General features: G+C 53.0%; 1 protein-coding gene across 9 annotated transcripts in view; it reads left to right on the top strand.

The window, feature by feature from the left end:
* Window positions 1-17,993, top strand: part of LOC118770536 (serine/threonine-protein kinase WNK1-like) — an 85,421-nt gene that overhangs the window by 39,623 nt on the left and 27,805 nt on the right. For all 9 annotated transcript variants that reach the window (XM_036518276.1, XM_036518270.1, XM_036518275.1 and 6 more), the window contains exons 3-9: window positions 901-1,073; window positions 4,323-4,543; window positions 6,318-6,475; window positions 12,157-12,245; window positions 15,210-15,429; window positions 15,936-16,248; window positions 16,353-16,534. In XM_036518276.1, the coding sequence (XP_036374169.1) occupies window positions 901-1,073; window positions 4,323-4,543; window positions 6,318-6,475; window positions 12,157-12,245; window positions 15,210-15,429; window positions 15,936-16,248; window positions 16,353-16,534 (1,356 nt within the window). The remainder of the gene's footprint in view (window positions 1-900; window positions 1,074-4,322; window positions 4,544-6,317; window positions 6,476-12,156; window positions 12,246-15,209; window positions 15,430-15,935; window positions 16,249-16,352; window positions 16,535-17,993) is intronic.

The following is a 17,993-nucleotide window of genomic DNA, read 5'->3' as shown; positions in this document are numbered from 1 at the left end:
ACCCCCGGCGCAGAGCGGAGGGCTGAGCCCGTTGCCACGGCTCCTCACCTGCAGGTCAGCACTGGCTCAGCCGCAGGCAGGGAGCTGTGGGGGTGCCGAAAGCCGCTCATCTTTCCAACATGTAAATTGCATTTTTTTTTCTCCAGGCTGGGGAGGTAATGAGGGTAATTAGGCATATGGCGGAGTTTGCGCTGTGATTAACCCCTGCCTGCTGGGAGAACTGACTCACCGTCACAGGGGACCTCTCCTGGGCCACGCGGGGCTGTGTTTTCCTTAAAATCTGCCCCCTGATGAAGTCCTGAGACAGGCGTCCCGAGTGGGGAGGGCCTGTGAAACGCTGGAACCGAGCGAGGGGGGGCAGGGGGGAGGAGCCGTCTGCGTAACATCACCCCCCAGCTGTCATGTGTGGGGGTCTGGCCTTCCTCAGGTTTAAGATGGATGTCACACAGTATAGCTAACGCAGGCTGCCGGGCCTGATTTGTGTCTCCTAATCTCCCTGCCCCCAGCTGGCAGTGGGAGGATGCGATTGATGTGGGAGAATCCTGAGCTGAGCTGTATCGCTGGAATGCAGCTTCTCCAAACAGCCTTCCCCCCGACAGCTCCGCCGGGGCCCTGGGAGAGAGCTGACGTTACGTAAAGCAGCGATTGCAGAAGCGTGGATCCGCGTTCGTGTGGCTCTGAGGACTGGCATTCCCCTCCTGCTGTGCCCTGCTGTCTTCCCTGTTAGCTTCTCCGTCTCTCAGCCATACTGGAGATATTAAAGCTTTACTGACACGTTAATGCGTCTCTGAGAGAAAAGCAGTCCTGCAGGCTTCACCTGTAGGCCGAGGCGGCCATGTTGAGTTCTGAGGGAAAAGCGGTTTGATCTTCAGTTTTCTCCCTCCTCCTCTCCCCCTGCAGGATCGCAAGCTGTCCAAGTCGGAGCGGCAGCGCTTCAAGGAGGAGGCGGGCATGCTGAAAGGGCTGCAGCACCCCAACATCGTGCGCTTCTACGACTCCTGGGAGTCCCCCTCCAAGGGCAAGAAGTGCATCGTGCTGGTGACAGAGCTCATGACCTCCGGGACCCTCAAAACGTGAGTGCGCCCCCCTCTCCCTTCCCGGTGCACCTTTGATATTCTGTGACAATACGTTTAAGGGACACCTCCTTCCCACTTTAGTTTATATGCTAGGGATGAATACATCTCCTTCATTCATAGGTAATATGTGTCCAGGGTGGCATTGTAGCATAGTGTCATAACTCAAATGTTACTGGTTCAAATCCCTGCTGGGGCACTGCTGCTATACCCTTGGTATTTAACCAGAATTGTCACAGCAAATATCCAGATTTATAAATGGGTAACATGTAAAATTGTAACCTATGTAAGTTGCTCTGGATAAGAGCACCTGCTAAATGACCGTGCTACTGCACTGTTCTGGGTGTAGCAGTGATTGGTGTGAGTGTGGTCAGTGCACAGCTGTTCCGGCACAGGCCGAGGGGCAGCTGCAGGGGGTGTGCACTGTGCTGTACCGGGCTGCGTGAGACACAGGCAGCGGAAATAAAGCGGAGAGAGCGGGAAGCAGCAGCCGTGGCAGCGAGCAGTGCATTGTGGGAGCTGCAGATTCCACACATTCCTCCAGCCACAGCGCTGACCGGCCTGGGCGCCGGAGAGGACGCAGCAGCGCCCCCCTGTGGCCTCAGCCACACCTGCGCACACTGCTGTGGTCTGGGACAGAGGCCGGATTGGGGGAGGGTGGGGGCAGTCCTGTGTCCTGCTTTGCTCTCCGGCCCTGACAGTCAGGGAGCAGGTCTGGAAAACGGGCTCTCCTTCTCCTGGAGGCCAGAGAAGCCTGTTCTCCTGGGCTTATCCTGAGGGTGACGTCCTCACGGCTGCAGGAGCACAGAGAATAGCTGTCCTGTTAAAGAGAGGCAGGGAAAGGGCTCTGTTCTGTGTGCAGGAAGAGAGAAGCACTGACGGGGGGGGGGGGGGTCAAGTGGCCCAAACACACACACAAACATGCGTGCACAAAGACCCCACGCCCCTGTAAACATCCAGACATGTATGCATTAAGCATCCTGTTGACTCACAGTGCCTGAAGCTGATTATCTCAGGATGGAAGGCCTGTAATGGAGGCTTTAAATGATTATCAAATGATTGATCTTCTTGAATTGTTTCCCTTCTGGACATTACAGAACGGTGGAAACCAGCTCAGTGTGTTTGAGAGCACAGAGCGGGATCTGATACCTGCTGGGTGTGTTTGGGGCAGGGGAGAGGCGCCGAGGGGGAGGCACAGTGCTGGTTGGGGGCTGGGGGGGGATGAAGAGGGCCGGCAGGCTGCTTGCGGCGTTTCGCTGTGGCCTGTACTGCTTCTCCCATCATCACCTGGGGCCCTACCCCACGCTTATCTCACCTGTCTGTCAGCCCTGGAAGACCATCAAAGGCATGCCACACCCCCCCTCACATCACCCTGCCAGAGCAGTCACGGTCACATGCCATGCGGTGTTTACACACTGCGTACACACGCCTGCATACACACACAAACACACACACACACACACACACACACACACACACACACACACACACAAACACACACACACACACACACACACACATACATACATACACGCCTGCATGCATACACACACACATACATACATACACGCCTGCATTCATGCACACACACACCACTCCTCTTCCTCTCCGTTGTCAGGCTGCTATCAGCCGCGATCTCCGCAGTCATCAGCGCTGTCGTCGGGGGGGGAAGCGGAGCTGATGAATGTTTGGGGAGCGTTCCTGGTGAGAGAACACAGACAGTAAACAAGCAGGAGGCACATCCTGTCAGAGCGAGTGCTGCTCACCTGTCGCGCCCTCAGCCTTTGAAGTGCAGAGCGGAGACCGTGTGCTGAAAGGTAACACAGGAAGCTCCGGCGCTGCTTTTCTTCGAGTGAAACTGGTCAGAGCAGAATGGAGAAGCAGCGTGCCGAGTTCAGGAACGAGCTCTGTTTCTTCCTGTTAGCTTCCGTCCGAGCCTGCATTCCCCTCTCCCGGCCACCGGGGGCAGCGCTGAGCGGCGTGGGCCTGCTGCTGGAGCCCAGCAGATTGCAGTAATGGGGATTAGTGGAGTAAAACAGTCCGTGGCTGGGCTCCAAGTGATTTCATTAGGGTCAGCTAATCTACACAAAGTGCAGGGTGCTGCTCCCCCCAGCGCAAGCTGTGCTTCCAGCCCCTGCTGCCTGCACCGGCCCAGACCGGCGGCCAATACACTGGCGTTTAACGCCACTCCCATACGGCGGACGGGCGGGACAATATGCCGGCTAATGCCCCCCATCTGGGGCAGCCTGTAAATGCCTGTAATCTACCGGCCGTCAGTGGAGGTGTGACCTGCCGGCACAGCTGTGTGTCTGTCCCGTCCTGCAGAGGAGCGGGTCTGTCCTGTAGCACACAGCACTGTGCACAGGCAGCACCTGACCCTGCACAGCCGTAACTGCCCGAAACTGCCCGTAACTGCCCGTGTGCTTTGGATTGCTGTTTCTCGGTGAAATAATTAGCAGTGCGCTAACAGCGAGGTGTGTGTGTAAGGGCGCAGTGCCTGTGTCTGTGGTTAGCTCCACCTGCTAATGCCTCATTGGAAGTGGATTAGCTTCTGGTGTAGCTGGAAAGGTACCCAGCGCGGCTTTAGGTAAATGCAATAAGAGGAGCTGTTAGTCCCCGCTGCTGCAGCGCGGCAGGAGAGGACGGTGCAGCTAACCACCCGCTTCCACGCTGCTAATTACAGCCCTCCGCTGCGGCCCTGCTGTACGGGTCGCCATCCGGGATGTGGAGTATGGGCTCCAATTGGCTTTGGGGCGTGGAGCGGCACGCAGCCGTCCGAGTTAAAGAGCCCCTGCAGCCCCTGCAGCCGCTGCCATTTCTGCGGGCAGAGACAAACGTCTGAGTCCCGCGAGGCCGAGCCGTGTGCGGCAAGCATGTGACTGCACGGCTGCTTACAGATGTACTTTCAGCGACTCCCAGCCAAATTTAGTGAAGCCAGTGTCTCTGTAGAAGTCAGGGAGTTTATCCAAACAGCAGTGTTTCTGTAGCATTGAGGGAGTTTTACATGTTATTTGCCCTACAGTGTTTCAGTCAAATATCCTGCCATATTCATGAGATGAATGAGGGGAAAACAGAAGATGGATGGCATACGAAAATGTCAGATGTATGCACTAAGATGCCGTGGATAAGGGCGTCTCCTGAGCTGGTAGCAGTAAATTGTTAACAATTAGTCTTCCCTTTGCCAGAATGAGGCCGGGACAGAGAGCCGACGGGAGTTTAGTACCTGAACGAGTGCCTCCCTCCCTGCAGGTACCTGAAGCGCTTCAAGGTGATGAAGATCAAGGTTCTGCGCAGCTGGTGCAGACAGATTCTGAAGGGCCTGCACTTCCTGCACACCCGAGCCCCGCCCATCATCCACCGTGACCTCAAATGCGACAACATCTTCATCACGGGCCCCACGGGCTCCGTCAAGATCGGGGACCTGGGGCTGGCCACCCTCAAGAGGGCCTCTTTCGCCAAAAGTGTCATAGGTACGACCCTGCCGCCGGCTCCCTGCCCCCCCCGCGCCCCCCTCCCTCTGCCCCCCGTCCCTCGGTGCTAAATGGGACATCGCTGATGACCCCTCCCTAAGTGGCTGATTTAAAATGTTTCCTGTGTCAGATGTGGGGCTCTGGGTGGGTTTTGGGGGAGGAACTGTAAATATTTGACTCATTTTCTGTTTGTCTTTTAATTTCACTGCTGTTGTGAGAAGCAGACCACAGTTTTCAGTGTCTCTCTTAAACCACAGGCACTGCTTCAGTTTCATGGGGTCCTCAAGCAGCCGGAGAGCAGACCAGGACCTGCTAGTGGCTCTAACGGAGGTCACATCATTTCAGTCCTGTGACTACCTGTCCCCACTGCTCTAAAATCGCAGGGAATATCGTTATAGCAGGTTTAAACGCAGGGAAAATACACGCGTGTGACCCCAGAGTAACCGCTGAGACGCTCTGTAAATGTGTGAGCCATGCTGTGTAGAAGGCGTGTTGCCCTGAACACGGACAGTGTGGGGTCGCGCTGTGAGTGCGAGCGGGCGAGTGCTGTCTCTGTCTGCTGGTATTGAAAACCCGTGGTCTGTTCTCAGTGAGAAGGGTGATGATAACCATGCCAATAATGTGTCACATCTCTCTCTGAAAGGTTTGCCTCATCGTTTTGTTCTTTTTTCTCCCCTCTCAGCGTTCTGAGATATATCCCATGATTCCTTTCTGTCTGGTCATTTACCCGCTGTTTTCCTTTAATCGACTTTGTTTCTTTTTTGTTTTTGTTCCTTTTTTTTACATTCTTGAGTATTTTTTAACTGTAGGCTGTTACCTCAGCTCTCTCCTTCACTCTGCAGTATGGATTTTTTAATGTACTGCAGTTCAGACAGTAAGTATGCAGAAAATGGTTCTGGTAAGTGAACAAGCACTATGTGACCTATTCAAAAAGAAAATTAATATTTCCAAATAAATTCAGTTTTTCTGTGTAAGGCCTTTTATTCACTTGCCAACCTTACGTGGTGTACAGAACAATGCTGTTCAGTCACTAGCTATGGGATGTTCTCTCAGCCTCTAACAACCTTAACTTTCTCTAGGAGCTGGTCAACAGCAAGGTAAGTCACACAAAAGGGTGTGTTTAATGCTTGTGTTTTGGAAAGGTAAGGTTTTGACGTGTTCCATAGCTAGTCCTCTACTTTTCTCTGTTTTTTGTTATAAACCTAACATGGAAGTGAAAAGGTAAAGGCCCTTATCCATTGGCACTAAAACTAACCTGAGTAACGAGTGAGCTGACGGTCAGGCGCTTGCGTCTTTACTGGGGACTGACTGGATTTGTGTGTCTGGTTTAATAGCCTTTCTGTCCCGTGTTCCTCTCACCCCCCTCTCAGTCTGCCTGAGTTGCCTTTGACTGCGCCGTGTAGCTCTGACTGCCCGATGCCACCTCAGGGCCTCACAGCCTGTTCTGTACACCAGCCCCCCCTCCCAGCCCCAAAAGGCCTTACAGAGAGAAACTTGTGCTTCATTCACTGCAGAATAACTGAGCCTAGCTTCCCTTCCTCTTTTTTTGTTTTTTTGTTTTTTTTTTCTTCTTCTTTTTTTTGCCTTCCCCCCCTCCTCCTCCACTTTCCTGTCTCTCTCCTCACAGGGTCTTCTCGGCCAGCGCCCGCCTGCCCCCGGGGCTCTGTCCTCCTCCTCCTCCTCCTCCTCCTCCTCCTCCTGCTCCTCGGTGAGTAGGCCCGAGGAGTGTGCTGTGTGAGGCACTGAGAGTTCTGAATCGTTCTTTTGATTTAAGGTACCCCTGAGTTCATGGCTCCTGAGATGTATGAGGAGAAGTACGACGAGTCAGTGGATGTGTATGCCTTTGGGATGTGTATGCTGGAAATGGCTACCTCAGAGTACCCGTACTCCGAGTGTCAGAACGCCGCACAGATCTACCGCAGAGTCACCAGCGTAAGTCAACCTTTCAGCTCTCCTCCTGTATCCCACAAGCACTCAGTCCCCCCCCCACCCCCCCACCCCCGGCGGCTAGCACTCCTTACACCTCCTGTGTCTGCACACGATTCGCTTAGGTTAAGCCCTTTTTTTTTTTACTCTTAAATCAGTCAGCCAATCAGCAGAGGCAGATCAGGGCCCTCCCCTCCCCTCCCCTCCCCCCGTGTCCTGAAGCTGGGTTCCAGGCGAGGAGTGCAGTGTCGCACCTGTCACATTCACACCTGGCTGACGCACACTCAGATTTATGTCACTCCCGTCACCAGGCCAAGCAAGCTCCAGTGCTGGCGTGGCTCCATTAATGCAAAGTAGTCTGGAGTGCTGGCCTTCAACACCACTTTGTCAGAGTAAACACATGACACTCTCTTTGACACCTGCCGAAGTCCTGTTACCTGGTGATGTCACCTTGACCCTCACAAGTAAGTCTGATAACATGCCTGCCACAGGTGCACACCTCAAAGCTCTTTTCCTGTGGCTCAGTGGCTGTGATGTTCTCTCTGCATTTAAAATTCTCAGCTTCTTCCTGCTTTTGCCACTCAACAGAAGCTCTTGACGAGAATGTTATTTTTAAATCTCAGAATTGTCAGGCAGCTACAGATGTCTTTGTTTTTATTTCGAAAAACATTAAGCAGGAATCTATGATTATTTTATGTGTTGCCAGTTTAATTGTTGTGTAAAATGAGATGCAGTGATAGTTCTTTATAGCTGCATTTATTCATCACCCTTTAAAAGCATAGCGGGGTTAGGTTTTGTGTGTGGTGGCCTAATCTGGCGGTCAGCGCTGCTCTGTTGTACTCTCCTAATCTGATGTTTGGCATCTTCCACTCTGGGCATCGTTAAGCGGATGGCTCTTCATTTGCTTCTCCGAATTGCTTGTTTACTGCATCCTGCCCTGACAAATAAGCCAGTCATGAGAGGCCTGCTGTGGCCAGGCACGCTGGGGAAGTCATATGATGCTGGACGAGGCCGAGACGGAAAACAAGCCGTTGTTCTGAATGCTGTGGATCTGCTGCTTCTCCAGCAGGGGGCTCCACTGGTCCTATGTGGTGTGTGGCTGTAGCCGCAGTGTAGCGCTGCGATGGAGCCGGCCCGCTGCACTCGTCTCTCGGTGTATTAGTTGAGGCAGACAGTGAACAGCTCTTTTTATGAATTACAAGTCAGCCAGCAAAACGCTCAGTAGGATCCTGTGACCCTCAGAGCGCTGGAGCGGCTTCTTCCCGCACTGCCGCTGCCCCCGCTGTTTACTGCCAGGGAGGCTTTCACCTGGGCGCTCGTGTCTGACATTCCGCACGTCAGGCCGTCGCCCGCGGCGATGGCATCCATCATGCTACACAGATCCTCTGGACTAGCAGGAATGTTGCGATCATCCGTCTCCCACACACCGGTCTGTTAGCACCACAGCCTGCACTTACCTCAGAATACCTGCCTCAGAGTGGGCGGGGCGCTCGTGTCATCAATCAGCCAATCGCAGTGCTTCCTGTGGAGAGCAGAGTCTCTTGATTCAGAGTCAGTGATTGACAGCATGCATTAGGACTGCCCTTTGTGGGGTGCTTGAAGCCTGTCTCTGTCAGTGGGTCAGGCTGTGGAAGGTTCTGGAAGGCTGAGACGGGCCGTGCTCGGCTGGCAGTCTCGACGCGGCAGAGGGAGCGCAGCTGTCTCCCCGCCACCTGTTGGCCCGGGGAATCTCAGGGCACGGCCTGGATTTCCCCGCTCTCCCTCCATCAGCTTTTCTCCCGCATCGGTCTCTGGCATTTTAATCTGCTGAAATCCAGCCGCGCAGACACAACGGCTGCAGCGAGAATCGCTTTCAGACGGACGGGGAGGACGAGGAAAAGAATGATAAAGCCAGTTTAGAGGAAGCTAAACGCTGACGTCCGGAGCAGAGACAGAGACAGATGTGAGCCTCTTTTCCCTGTGACCCCTCTCTGGGGTCAGACTCTTTTTTTGGTGCATAAAAGATGACTGGTGGCCTCATATAGACTAACACACGTATTGAAGATGCAGCTGCTAACCCAGTCGTGGCTCGGGGAGGCTCCGGTTGTTAGTGAAAGTGTGTGTCCAGTAGAGGGATGGCCATAGGGAGTTTGCTGCCCTGCATGGTCTCCTCCAGCAGCTGTAGCTTCATCAGCTGTGAGGCTGAATCCCTGCTGCACTGACGGCTGAACAGCGGCCTGTTTCCCGCCCTCTGCAGCAGATTGTGCTGTTTAATGCCTGCCTCTGCTCATTCAGCTACGCCTGCACGCGCGACAGCGCTTCACACAGCAGACCTGTCCTCGTACCCGGATCCGCGGCAGGGACGTCCTCACAGAGGCTGAGGCGGGCAGGGTTTGCCCACATGAGACAGTGTTCTCTGTGTGTCCAGATCACAGAAGCCGCCTACATTAGGGCCGCAGTGTAGCATAGTGGTAAAGGCACAGGGCTCGTAACCAGAAAGTTGCTGGTTCAGTTCCTCACTGGGGCACTGGTGCTCTACACTTGGGCAAGGTACTTACCCCACAATTGCCTCTGTAAACGTCCAGCTGTATGAAATGAATAACATGGTAAAAGAAAATTGTTGCAAAAGAAATAGAAAAAAAGTCACTCTGGATAAGAGTGTCGGCTAAGTCACAGTAATGTAGTGTAAGGTAATGTAATTTCAGATGTAAAGAGCTGTGTGCATGTGAGGCAACAGCTGACAGTGAACATCGAGGCCTGTCTGAACGCAGTGTCTGTGAGTGCGCTGTGAACGCAGTGTCTGTGAGCGCACTGTGTGAACGCAGTGTCTGTGAGCGCACTGTGTGAACGCAGTGTCTGTGAGCGCACTGTGTGAACGCAGTGTATGTGAGCACACTGTCTGAGCGCAGTGTCTGTGAACTCAGTGTCTGTGAGTGCACTGTGAACGCGGTGTCTGTGAGCACACTGTCTGAACAGGGTGTCTGTGAAAGCATGGTGGTTTTGTTGCTCTCATTAATAGGCGCACTCGGCGCACTTGTCAAAGATGCTTCTTGTCACCCGGAGGCGATTAGACGTGCTGTTTCCAGTCTTTTTTTGTTAATGAGTTGGTGATTGCAGTACGTTGACCCTAGCAGAGCTGGCAGAGGCTTTTCTGCTGAGACTGCTAGCAGCCAGTAGATTTCCTCACATCACCTGCACAGTTGTGTTCTGCTTAGCCTCTGCTAGCCGCCAGCTACGCTGCTTTGTCACACTCAGGCCAGTGCTATTTTCAACCCTACTTGCAAGTGTTCTCGTTACCTGCTTCTTGCAGGACAGAGCGTCACTTGTTTGTAAGTGCACTGCATGTGAATTTGCGCTTATTAAGAACAGACAGGCGAGCTTTTGCCTGCATTGAGGCACCTTGTGAAAGAACGTTGTGTACTGTCTGTCCAAAGATCTGGTTATTGGTAATTGGTGTTGACTGCTGTCCACTCTGCACAGCAGGGAGGATTGGGGCAGGTGACAGTTGTGAAAGGCATGGATTGGGTTTGAAATTCTCCCCTGAAGAGAGGACCAAGGTGTAGCCAGATATGGTATTTGACTAACCTGTAAGTCAAACTGAAACTCTCTCCTTCAGTTTCATACCTCGTCATTTCAGCATTGTTAGACACACATCTGCCTTCTTTAAAGTAAAGGTAATGGATTGTGTTTGACTGATCTCGGCCTGTACCCGCCCCGTGTGAAATGCTGCTTGTGGAGAGTGTGAGTGTTAAACGCTGAGGGAGGCTGACTGCTGGGGTTAGCAGAGCTTCAGGTGGGAAGAAGCCTTCCTCCTACTGCGCACTCGGCCCCTGGGCTAATTGCCACTTTCTCTGAGGATTTTACAGCCAGTGACAGTTTCACTGGGTTTCAGGCATTTGTGGATAATGATGAAATTATTTTAGGGTTTCTTTGTTCTCCGGGAGGCTGCTTAATCCACCGGCCCTTTTAGAGCAATTAGAGTTGGAGTGGCTAAATGAATTCTCCCTGTAAAATAACGCAGCAGTCATAAGCCCGAGACAAAGGCACTGCTGTCGGAAAGTTCACAAGTCGTAATTTCTCTGTCTCTCTGGACGACCTTTCTACACAGACTCCCACTTGGTCCTCGCTAGTTTTTTCCTTTTTTTTTTTTTTTTTTTTTAACTTGTATGAAATGATTACCTTTAATTTTCCTCTATTCTTGGCCCAAACCGGCGAGTATCCTGCTTAAGGCAGCCCATTCAGCGTGTGGGTAATGAGTCTCTTAATCACCTTGTTATTCGGGTACTTTGCCTTTCTGACTTAATTCTATTAGCTCTTCCGTCATCTCTAACTTTGTTTGGCGCTGGAATCTGATGGGAACAATGTTATATAAGGGGAGGGGTCTGGAGTGGGTGGTTAATAGTGCACCGCTACACGTCTCTGAGTGGCAGAAGGGTCCCGGTACTCTGTGTACCAGGTTATCCCAGCTTATCCCAACTTTCTCTCCGACTCAGAAATCTGGTAAGTTTCTTTTTGAAGTATATTTGTCAGATTACTTATGAAGTCTGCGTGACGAGATGGCTTGAAAGTCCTAATTATCTCTCCTTGCGTAAAGATGGGAGAGACCGCAGGAGGACAGTGTTAGACGGAGTGTGGTTGTCGCTCGGTGTTCTGTTCTGGAGGCGTAAGTTTGGGCAGGATGTGTGAGTTCCAGCGTTGCACTGATACCGCCGTGCTTCACTGCAGGATAAGCCCTGTTTGTAGATTCTCCCTGTGCGAAGTGTCCAGCAGTGTGACTGATTATTAACTATGAGTTAATAAGTAGGAGGCTGTTGCTTCTACTTTATTTTAGCTGCTGTTTCTCATCCAGTAATTGGATGCTTTCCTTCAGAGCTTTACGATTTGATTCAGTTCTTAAAAACAGTTGGCGGAAGTTTGTCCTTCGGTTGGCATCAGCTGAAACCGTTTAACGGTTATGAAATGGTAATGTGATTAGTCTTCATGGGTTTGTGTTGGCGGAGCTCGTGTTGGGCTCAGGAGAGGGTTTTTTTGGTTTGCAGTGTGTAATGCTGGCAGTTGTGAGTGTGCGGAATGGGTGCCATACTCCTGTATGATATGCAAACTGCATGTTTACTGTATCTAATCTCTGCTGATAACTCCGTTGTGTTTTGCGATAGGGCTGATAAGCTTCCATGGAGCAGGTTATGTTGGGCAGGCAGGGGTAGACTACACTGTGGTAAGACCAGAGCTTTACCCATCACACTCAGGCAGTTATGGTCTTGGCGCAGAGAGGGGGCTTGCCGGGTCACCCCTATGCCCAGCAGCACAGCCTGGGCAGTCTCTGCACATGGTCATACTCAATACAGGATGGACTTCTGGGTATGTGTGCGCACATGAATGTGTACACATGCACTCAGTTTACGAGTTTGGGGTCACAGGCTGGTGCTGGTGCAGAACAGTGAACCCCAGTGGGCATGTTGCCATGCAAGCATGTGCGGGCATTAAAGTGGGACTGAAGCCGTAATGAGATGATATACCACTACACTGTAAGACGCCATTGAAATGTCTTGGAGTCTAACTGCAGACAAAGTTGAGGCTGTTTTGGGCATCATGCCCTTGGATCTCTTCAGTAGAGACTCCCTGCTGTTTAATGAGCTAAATGCTAGGACTTTCTGTCACACTTGGGTTGGCGCATTGATTTAGCTTTCGCCTGTGTTCCCGTCCCACAGGGAGTGAAGCCAGGGAGCTTCGACAAGGTAGCCATTCCAGAGGTGAAGGAGATCATCGAGGGATGCATTCGCCAGAACAAAGATGAGAGGTGAGCCGCGCACACATGCACACACACACACGCACACACACGCACACACACACACATGCACACACATATGCACACACATACACACACACGCACACACATATACACACATACATGCATGCACACGCACACATACATGCACGCACGCACACACACGCACACATACATGCATGTACATTGGGGCCTAGCCTGGTGGGAGGGGGGCCGAGTCTGGCGGGAGAGGGGCCCGGCCTCGGACCTTTAGCAGGAAGGGGAGGCCTTGAGTAGGCCACTGTGGAATGCACACGGTGGCGTCAGATAAGACTTTTCCCACGCGGCTGACTGGGCCCCGGGCCAAGGACGGAGACACCGGGAGTCTGTGAAATGCCACCTAAAGGCCGCGCCGCATGCGGACGGAGATAGCACAGCCTTTTCCATGTCGCTCTCTTTCCCTTCTCCCGTCCAGCCAGGATGTGGAACCTTTTCCTTTCCTTTGCTTTGCTTGCTGTGCTACACATGTAAATCTCCTGCTCCTTTGGAGGGCTTGTGTGTGGAGGCTAACGCTCAGCTCAGCGGACACGCTGCACACAGATTGCTGCAATAATGAATGCTCTTATCTATCCGGCAGCACAGGGGAGTGGAGCTAGAGAGATGGTCAGTGTGCTTCAGTGCATCCACAGGGAATGCTACATTAATGTGCTGGCCTGTTACAGAAACACACTGCAGTGTCAAAGGCATGCATGGAGCTGTGCTAGAAAGAGTTACTGTTTGAACTGATTCAGAACCTGTGTGATGATTGGCTGAAGAAACATTATTAACAGAAACGGGACCTGCCCTTTGGATGTTAGCCATTTGGAAAGCCTTTAACTTTTACTTTCTGAAATGGTTTTATTTTTTGAGTTGGGTTTATCTTCTTGTCAGTGCCCAGGGTTGGCTTTGTTAGGTCCTGGCTTTCTGTAGAGGAACCCATGGCAGGCAAACAGTTAATGGAGAGGGGGGAAGTGTTATTTTCTGCCTACTGCATGATTAGGCAATATCAAATTTCATGGAATCAGAAAAGGATGAAATGTTTTGTGGCCCTGAGAACACACTGCAGAATCAAATAACCTTCTGACTTCTATTAAAAGAATGTGATATACATTTTTCCAATTCTGAAATTCATGCCGGTGGAATTTGTACTTGTTTTGCTCTTTCTGTCAATGACTCCACTGTTGAGTGCTGTTCGTGTTTTTTAAACTTTTGAACTGCTTCTTACCAATGGCACCGTTACGTGACACCACGTAAGACAGCAGATCAGCGAGTCACTCTGAAAAGACAAGATAGAGGAATCTAAATGTGTGTTTGTTTAAGCACTTTATTTTGAGTAAGGTTGAATATGTGCTGCCACTACTCCTTTCTTTTGATGCATGACTAAAGGAGAGGAAAAATAAATGAACTTCTTCAGTCGTGTTATGCATCATGTTACATACATGTAGCAGACGCTCTTATCTAGAGCGACTTCCAACGTAAGAGGATGTTTTTGTTTTCCTGTCAGCATTGTTTATTGGAGAATATCATCACTCTAATTTTGTATTGTGAGCTCCGTTTTGTGAAAGTTGTCATATCGTGAGCAGAGCGTACCCTCTCATGCCTATCCGTGATATTCCAAAGCCAGCCTTAGAGACCGCTGTGACGCTGGATTCACACTGCAAGGAACAAGTGATGGTTGTCATCCTGCTGGAGACAGCTGAGTCAGTCACCTTGCAGAAAATATTACTACGTTTCTGAAGTCAAATTCAGTAACCTTATGAAACTGTTTACTAAAATCCTTGCTCTGCTTGTGCCTAACAGCTTAAGTTATCGTCTGAAATGTGCTGACGTGTTGGGCTTATCGAGTTTACTCTTCTCAGCGTGCTGCTCACATATTTGATGGATAGGTGTGTTTGTGTGGATTTATTCTTTGCTGTGAGTGTGTTGCCTCCTGTAAGTTGGGAACTAGTTGTTTTTGAGTGGACCGGTGTGCCTTTTCTGGTCCCCGTAAAGTTGAAATGTCCTGAACTTGGGCACTGAACCAGTAAACATGGGTTTGATCATGAGACGATCACTTGATTCTCCATTGGCCCGTCTGCAGTGTGTGTGCGTAAGTTCAGCAATGTGTGTGTTCAGTTGTGTCTGTGCCTGTGTGTGTGTGTGCCTGTGTGCGCGTGTGTCTGTGCCTGTGTGTCTGTGCCTGTGTGTCTGTGCCTGTGTGTGTGTGTGTGTGTGTGTGTGTGTGTGTCTGTGCCTGTGTGTGTGTGTGTGTGTGTGTGTGTGTGTGTACAGCAGCGTACGTGTGTGTGCCTGTGTGCGCGCGTGTGTGTGCGTGTGTGTGCGTGTGTGTGCGTGTGTGTGCGTGTGTGTGTGTGTGTGTGCCTGTGTGTGTGTACAGCAGCGTGTGTGTGTGTGTGCCTGTGTGTGCGCGTGTGTCTGTGTGTGTGTGTGTGTGTGTGTGTGTGTGTGTGTGTGTGTGTGTGTGTGTGTGTGTACAGCAGCGTGCGTGTGTGTGCCTGTGTGTGTGCCTGTGTGTGTGCCTGTGTGCGTGTGTGTGTGTGTGTGTGTACAGCAGCGTGCGTGTGTGTGTGTGTGTGCCTGTGTGTGTGCGTGCAGCAGTGAGCAGAGCCGGCAGGATGCACTGGCCTAAGCTGATGGGCACAGTTCTTAACGCACTCATTCACTGGCCTGCCCCCTGTGTCGGGGCAGGTTTGTAGCTGGAGGTAAGTGCCGTTACTGAGGGATAATGAGCCGTGCAGATGCATATCACACAGCTCACTAATGCCAATAAGCTGTCTGGCAGGGGCTGATGGAATCCATCGCCGTCAGAGCAGGCACGGTACTGCCTGCGTCTCACCACTAGAGGGGGTGACACCGCTGCAGGGTAGTCACAGCCTTTGAGCGGTGTCAGCTCGGCTCTCTTCGGCCCCTCGCTCGAGCGATAACGAAGGCCCCGCCTCTCTCCACTCTCTCCCGCAGATACGCCATAAAGGACCTGCTGAACCATGCCTTCTTCCAGGAGGAGACGGGGGTGCGCGTGGAGCTGGCTGAGGAGGACGATGGCGAGATGATCGCTATCAAGCTCTGGCTGCGCATTGAAGATGTGAAGAAGCTGAAGGGCAAATACAAGGACAACGAGGCCATCGAGTTCTCCTTCGACCTCAACAAGGACGTGCCTGAAGATGTGGCCCAGGAGATGGTGCGTAGAAGGGGTGCAGTGAGGGGCGCCCTGATCTTTCCCTCCACAGCTCTCCTCTCCATGGATACCGACAGCTCTCTCCAAAAACAAGCCAGCGACTCACTCCAGCCTTTGAGAGGCTGTTATTACTGCCAGCTCCTTATTGCCTAATTGCACGCTCAGTTTTACAGCAGTGAATGCAGGTGGTCTTGTTTTAATTTTATCAATTTCATTTATTCCCCTTGTAAGCATTCCTCATGTATTGTAAGTATTCCTCTGTGTGTGTGTGAGATCTCAGTAGTCCAGAGCACCGCAGTTCTCAGGAGTTGACTGCATTGAGCCCTGAGTGGAGTTGGGTGCTGTCCCCAGCAGGGGGTGGACTGAGCACGGATATCACGGCAGACTCGGCTCCCTGACTGAGTGTGTGCCGTTCTCTCGTACGATGAGCGGTCGCAGGCGCTCACACACGCTCACACGCGCTCGGGTTCGAGAGGGCGGCTCCTCACCCCCCCCGCTCTGTGTCGCAGGTGGAGTCTGGCTATGTGTGCGAAGGCGACCACAAGACGATGGCCAAGGCCATCAAGGACCGAGTGTCTCTGATCCGCCGCAAGAGGGAGCAGAGGCAGCAGGTGCGCGAGGAGCAGGAGAAGAGGAAGCAGGAGCAGGAGCAGCAGCAGGCCGAGCTGCAGAAGGGCCAGCAGGGGGCGCCACCAGCAGCAGCCCCGGTGGTCCTGCAGCCGGCCGCGCCCGTGCAGACGCAGGCGCAGACGCAGCCGGAGTCAGAGGAGCCTGAGCCCGAGCAGCAGACGCTCTACACGCAGCCCGGACTCTCCATGACATGTACGCCGTGCCGCGCCGCAGTGACCCAGCCCCCCGCGCTCCTGGCCCCGCCCCCTGAGCCCGCGCCTGTGACCGTGCGCTCTCTCTCCCTCTTTCTCTCCCAGCCGACGCAGCGCTCGACAGCGGCCAGGGCTCATCGCTCTTCTCCGAGACGCACCAGGCCCAGCTGAGCATGTCCTACAGCTCCACCGGCTCCCAGCAGCCCCAGCTCCAGGGTCTGCCCACCAGCCAGGCCTCCTACCCGCCCGCCACCTCTCAGCACAGCGCCTACCCACAGCCCGCCATGGTAAGTGACGTCATCAGAGAGGGGCGCAGGGCGTGGGGCGTGTCAGTCAGGCCAGAGAGAGGCAGCACCAGCACTGAGCACGGCGGGGAACGCAGGCTCACACAGGCACGGTCTGAACGCAGGCTCACACAGGCACGGTCTGAACGCAGGCTCACACAGGCACGGTCTGAACGCAGGCTCACACAGGCACGGTCTGAACGCAGGCTCACACAGGCACGGTCTGAACGCAGGCTCACACAGGCACGGTCTAAACGCAGGCTGAGGTTGGCACAGTCTGTTCACAGGCTCAGACTTGCACAGTCGGACTGCACAGTTTCCTCTCCCGGGTGGGCTCAGCACAGTCACAGCCCTGTAGCCTCCTGGAGTCACAGCACTGACAGGCTGCGCTGGTGCAGTCAGCTCCTGCAGGGCATTGCCCAGCTGTGCGCACACCCCCTTATTCTCTAATAAACACATTACAGGCTCAGAGCAGCAATCTTCTGCCCCACCCCGTGATCAGCCTTTACAGCCATTCTGCAAACACACACTTAAGCTCGCGTTTCCTGCCAAAAGGCCATGGATGGCTGGCCCTGAATAACTGAAGCTCAGAGAAGCAGACAGACCTGCTTTGCTGAATGGGAGAACCCCTCAGCTGCTCAGAGTGGCTGAGGTTCGGATTCCTGCCCCCCCCCCCCAGAACAGAGAGTCCTAAAGCTGAGTGTTCCCTGCCAGGCTCACAGCTCGAGGAGGGGAGAGGAGGGGTGGGGAGGGGAGGGGAGGGCGCGGATTCTCAGTGACCCGGAGCGCAGTGTCTCTGAGAGGCCATAAAGACCCCCTCCCCTTGCTCTGTGGCGTCACCTCCGGGGGTCCGGAGGTCAAAGGTGCATTCTCACACGCCCCATCAGAAACGTCTGGGGAGCGTGATTTAGGTCTGTTGAAGGAGCACTCAGCGGTGTTCCAGTGAGAGGTTAATGAGCAGAAAGAATGCAGTTCTTTTTCCCTCTGGACCCCCGGGTGTGACGCGCATGTGAGTGTGAAGCGTGGGGGTGAAGCGGGCCTGCGGTCGAGCTCACAGTGTCACTGCGTTTCCTGAGAGAGGCTGCAGGGCCCACACGGGTGCTCCCCCACACAGGTAACCGCCTCTCCGACGAGTACGCCCTGACTGGAAAATGTGCCATGATCTCTGTGTTTGTGGAAAGGAATGCCACTGTTTATGGTTCCCTGCCTGAAAAATGTGTGTGTGTATGCGTGTGCGTATGTTGAGCGGGATTATGTGTGTGTGTGTGCGTGTTTTTAACGTGTGATTTACGTTCTCCACGGTCCTCTTTGGTTTTGGATGTAGCGTGACTCGCCTGCGTCATGCACTCTCTGGTTGTTACTATGGTGACGGACCGATGCATGTGGAAGCTGCACACGAGCGCGTTTGGTCGCTCCCTAACACAGCCGCATTGCTGCACCGTCACTGCCATGCATCCTGTTA

This window comes from Megalops cyprinoides, chromosome 23 (assembly GCF_013368585.1).
Source record: "Megalops cyprinoides isolate fMegCyp1 chromosome 23, fMegCyp1.pri, whole genome shotgun sequence".
In the NCBI taxonomy this organism is placed as follows: domain Eukaryota; kingdom Metazoa; phylum Chordata; class Actinopteri; order Elopiformes; family Megalopidae; genus Megalops; species Megalops cyprinoides.
Note: the sequence above shows the minus strand (reverse complement) of the source record. Positions and strands in the feature narration are given on the sequence as shown.